The following is a 5315-nucleotide window of genomic DNA, read 5'->3' as shown; positions in this document are numbered from 1 at the left end:
CCCCTTTAGAGAGGCATTTTTATCTATAGGGAATGCTACCCTAAGATGTTCTTTGTGAACAGGGTATATTCCCTAATAGTTCCCGATTAGGGCTGTAATCTGTAGTTAAGCCTACGAATAATAAATGGAATTTATTATTTCCAAGGACTTTCTGGTAGATGTGATTAGGTAAACAAACGGGTTTGTACAACCCTAATAATTGGTGAATATTCATTCATATCACATTGACAAACTATGTGTATAGTAAAATATAGCGCTGCATTGTTAAATACAATTTCAAAAGTGTATATATATATATGTGTATCACTATGATTGTCTCCGCCGTTGATCACAAAACAATAAAACAAAATAAAATAAAATGAACCAACCTACTCCATATGTTACTGATTGTGACTACTTAAAGGTGCGTAATGCCACAACAAAAATAAGTGGTATCGGTGACAATGCCCTCAACGCAACGCTACTGTGACTAGAGGTCTGTTTGTTATGAACTACATACTACAACACTCCGGTACATCAGATGTACTAACAACCACTGGCGATTAGTACGTCCAAAAATGTGACTACATATCAGGTTTTTAAGCCTAATAATACAATCTAAATTATAATGTAAATTCAGTATAGTTGAATCTCGGCTTTCGCAGTCATCACAGGAAATTTCCTTTCTCATTTCAAAATACCCTATCCTTTTCATATGATTAATAAATTCTGTCTTAGTTTCATCGTATGTCACACATGGCAGCTATCCGTGAATACAGATGTTTTTTGAAAGTTGTATGTCAAAGATTTATGACGATTTATTTATGTTATACTTTCAGTGATATTTCAGAATTTCAAGACAACGAATATGGAAACTGTTTTACATTCAACCCATCAACTCAAAACAGAGAATTGTATACAACTTCGAAAACTGGCAAACAAAACGGTAAGCCACATTTAAAGAAAGCTATTGTGAATACGTAAATACCACTAGGCCATTACGATTGAGTTTAATTAATTTATTATTCAAGAATCAATTAAATAAATTGAAATTGTTAGCTGTCAATTTTATTGACTCTAATGTGTGAAAATTAATGTGTGAGGTTCAAAGATAAATGCTCATTCCCAGTAACTGGCATGTGTGTGTTCTATTTAACATAAGTCCTGTACGTTGCCGATTCGCATACGCCATTATGTATAATGTCAATTAAACATTTATACATTGAATGTATATAATACATATCATTGTTCTTTTCAAAATGTGGTGGCAAATATATTAAATATGCCAAATTAAAATAATAAAATATTGTTTTCTATATCGTTACAAGGTGTTACACTGATCCTATTTGTAGAACAGTCTGAATATTTAACATTATTATCTGAAGGCGTCGGATTTGTGTTATCTGTACATAATCCAAATAATCACCCCTTTCCAGAAGATGAGTCAATAAGCGTTGTACCTGGATACGAAACTTCAATTGGAATTTCTATCGTAAGTTTGACAGTTTCATTCACCGCACACATAACGTCGATTAAGAAACATATTTTTTTTAAATTAAAAAAAACACTCCCACATGTAAGATGTGTATTATATATATTACCTATTTCAGAGTGAAACCAAACGTTTGGGACAACCATGGTATAATTGTACAAAAGAAGATAAGACACCTTATGGCAACTATCCTTACTCAACTTCGGTATGTTGTATTACTTATACACCACTGGATGATAATAGTGCTGAAATTATGAGCGTGCATTGCTTTCTGCAAGGTTAAAATTGGCGGTTCGCCCGACAGTTACTGGTACAGTTACTGGTACTGCTATTCTGATAAATAAGATTAATGTTCTGAAGTTGGGCAGACGTTTTAGGAACTCGAAAGGTACATAGATTATTTTATAATTGTGCAAGGGGTCACACTTTCGTTATGGCAAATATTTATGCTCCAGCAAGTGTTTTCTCACTGAGTTCAACTAAAACATTAATTCTAATTTTGCCTTCTCAAACTATATCGCTGGAACCTTTGAATTGGACTTAGAAATAAAGGGCCTGCTAGAAGAACAATCTATTATAACATGATGGATGATTTGAAATGAGTTGACCTTTATGGAAAGACTCACTTTGACGCGCGGAAATACAGGTTCCGGATTAGATTATTGTTGGCCCCAGAAAGTTTACATGGGAACAAACATTAAAAGATGCGTTATAACAAAGGGTAACAGTACTTAGCGTTACACAGACGGGTTCGACAAAGATGACCCTTTTCTATTGCACTTTTTGTTATTTTGATAGGAGTACTCGCCATCCATATGTGAAAAAACGAACGGATTAAATGTATTACATTATCTTCCGAGCCAAAAAAAAATATGGCACGACACTGATGCTTAAATACAGCTTGTCTATTCAAATTTTCTTAGTTATGTTATCGGATTTCAGTAAACTGAATAGATTGACCCTAATTTAGAGAAGCTAAAACCAATTCCCAATGGTAATCAGAATGGGGAGTGGGTGTCTTCCACCTGGTTTATCCCCAACAGTGACCGGTAACTGTTGTGTATTTAGTTAATGATAAAAGTCGATGGTATTATGCAAGCAACTGCATATTTATTCAATTTCTTGTGGAGAAGGAAAACGCATCGTATTAAAAATGACACTATGCTTGTTATGATTTTACAAGGCCGTGTGAGCAGCATAAATCTTGAACTGTAGAAGAAAGCCTTACAATTATTGTGGATAAACAGAATAAATCTCAAGCACATTCAATATCAATAGTTACAATATACATTTTTACAAATAAAAAAAATCACATCAATCCACATCAAAAATATGCCCAGCAAAGGGATACACAAAAATATCTTTGTTTATTTCACCAGGCCTGCAGGAAAGAGTGTTTACAAACATTTCTACGTAGCAAATGTGGATGTGAAAATGCCATATCAAAAAACGGTTATAAGAAGTGTAATATGTTGAACAAAACGCAAGGTGAGAGGCTGGGCTATTCTGCGTGCGTTTGTCTGTATGTTCGTGTGGATGTGTGCATGCACTTGGATTGCTATATGTTGCGGGGGGAAATGCAGATATATAGCAACATAATAAATGTCAATCCTGACGATTGAAGTTCTGAAACTTTCCGACGTTGTTAAATGTTCCATCTCACAGTATACAGTGGCTATACTCTAATCCAAATCACAGCCACAAATTGAAGTCAAGTTTAGTAAAGGGGAAGGCATGATTGTGTATTATTATTCATATTATCATTGTCGACTCTGTCATGTAACACATCCTGAATGATAACTATTGTTTTCATGTGAAGATTTTTTCACACCAAGGTTTTAGCCAGTACTTTTTGTGTGTTTAGATATATTATTACATTGTTTCGTTACTTTCATTCTCTCTATTGTCATGCATCGTTAGTATGTATCCATCCACCCTTTTGTTATTTAATGAAGATTCTTATTTCGAAGGTTGTAATAGTTATGCTTACGTTTGTAATACGTCACATTTTTATATCGTGTATTATATTATTAGTGAGGAAAAATATTTGTTTATGTGGAAGCACGAGTAATTGACCTACAGCAAACACAAATGCAGATAACATTTCATTGTTTCTACTTTCATTAGATTTGTGCCACCAAATGATAAGATATTTACATAATCATGGTAAACTAACATGTAACTGTCCTGAGCCGTGCAGGTAAAATGACTTCATGTTATTCAATATATATTTATTCAATATACGCACCTTGGTAAGTAAAATAAATTATTGGGCAATGGCATGAAAACATGACAAACGAATATACTAGCTCAACTAAGTGTTGTGTATTTTTCAGTCGATACAGCTACAGCATGACTACGTCCCTGGCAGTTTGGCCATCAGATGGCTACTCTGTAAGTATAGCAGTCATGTCATATGATAATGAGACGCATACTTAAATGAATAAGTGTATTGATCAGCGTGTGCATACATTATTGGTTAGTTCATTAAAACATGTTCTGTTTGGGGACGGGAACTGCACGTCGTAATTTTAGCCGAGGATACAATGCTACGTTTATACTCTACACATACAGGTAGTACAGTGAAATATTTGTACCATTGTTAGCATACATACACCAACAATGAAATATGAGAGACAACTAAAATCCCAAACAACCAAAAGCGCTATTCATGCGACATAATAATATATCTGATTAGGTACAGATCCTTCACAATTTAAGCACACTAAGTTTTTACTATGCAATCATATAGTGTTTAATTTATCAGTGCAGATAGTGTTCACTTTACATACACTTTATATTTCTGCTAGTGCGAACATGCATATTTCCTCATAGTTATTTGCATTATAAGATGGCAATTACATTGTTGGCAACGTTTTGAATTATGTATACTCTTTGTTCATTTTCTTCTTACAGGAACGCCTGTTACATTTGTTGCATGTAATGAATAACAAAACCAAGGCTATTAAAACATCGACACTGAGGTAATATGTTTGTATGATATCATACTGATTTTAACAAAACCTGTCATTGGATCTTGCCAATAATGCAATGCATTGTACTAGTAACACATATATTCCTGTAGCTCTTTATTTGTATTTGCCCAACAGGGGAAACATCGCCCTTGTCCAAGTGTACATTGACAGTTTACATATTGAGACAGTATCTCAAGAAAAAGCATATGATGTAAGTAATGTATCTCGTCTGTTCCAATATAAATACTAGAATGCATGTATCATATTCAAACGCTTTATTAGAGTTATTCCTACAGCACTTAATATTAAAAATATTACAATGCTCATTTTTAGATGTTTGACTTGTTTGCTGACATTGGTGGCGCCCTTGGACTATGGATTGGAATGTCAGCTGTAACTCTGCTCGAAGTAACTGAACTCATTCTTGGCATCTTAACAATTTTATGTACTTAAATTAGCTTGAATATCAAGACCTTATCGCTCTAATATTACGTCACACCAGTAGCACATTGTTCATTGTTGATGCCCTGAATTTGTCATTAATGTTTGCCATGTTTATATGTTCTTGAACTTTAATAACAAATGATTGAAATTATTCACTTCGTACCCTCAAAAACTACCACGATGTGTGAAGATTTAGAGGTCATGCATACTGTATTTTAACGATTACGATCAAGGGGTTAAATTCTTTTTACTAGTCATTCCATATACTGATCTGATCAGCTAGATCCAAATCGACTTGCTTTACCCTACTTTGTACTTATTATATTATATTGTATTATATAAGTTAATAAAACATGGTTACAGCAACGCGGTTATTATTTCAGATAATGTTAACAATAACATATCATATATGTGGTCATTATAAT

The 5315-nt window shown here is 33.7% G+C and overlaps 1 protein-coding gene across 1 annotated transcript; it reads left to right on the top strand.

Moving 5' to 3' along the window:
• The first annotated feature begins 735 nt into the window (after positions 1–735).
• LOC102803894 (degenerin mec-10-like) lies at positions 736–4899 on the top strand. Its single transcript, XM_006818585.2, has 9 exons — positions 736–925; positions 1308–1471; positions 1590–1676; positions 2851–2959; positions 3599–3671; positions 3808–3865; positions 4388–4455; positions 4582–4657; positions 4780–4899. Exons 1-9 carry the CDS (start codon positions 736–738, stop codon positions 4897–4899), a joined length of 945 nt encoding a protein of 314 aa, XP_006818648.2.
• Positions 4900–5315: the final 416 nt, after the last annotated feature.

This window comes from Saccoglossus kowalevskii, chromosome 9, assembly GCF_978046115.1.
Source record: "Saccoglossus kowalevskii chromosome 9, keSacKowa6.1, whole genome shotgun sequence".
Lineage (NCBI taxonomy): Eukaryota > Metazoa > Hemichordata > Enteropneusta > Harrimaniidae > Saccoglossus > Saccoglossus kowalevskii.
The sequence above is the reverse complement of the archived record's forward strand: the minus strand, read 5'-3'. Positions and strand labels throughout refer to the sequence as shown.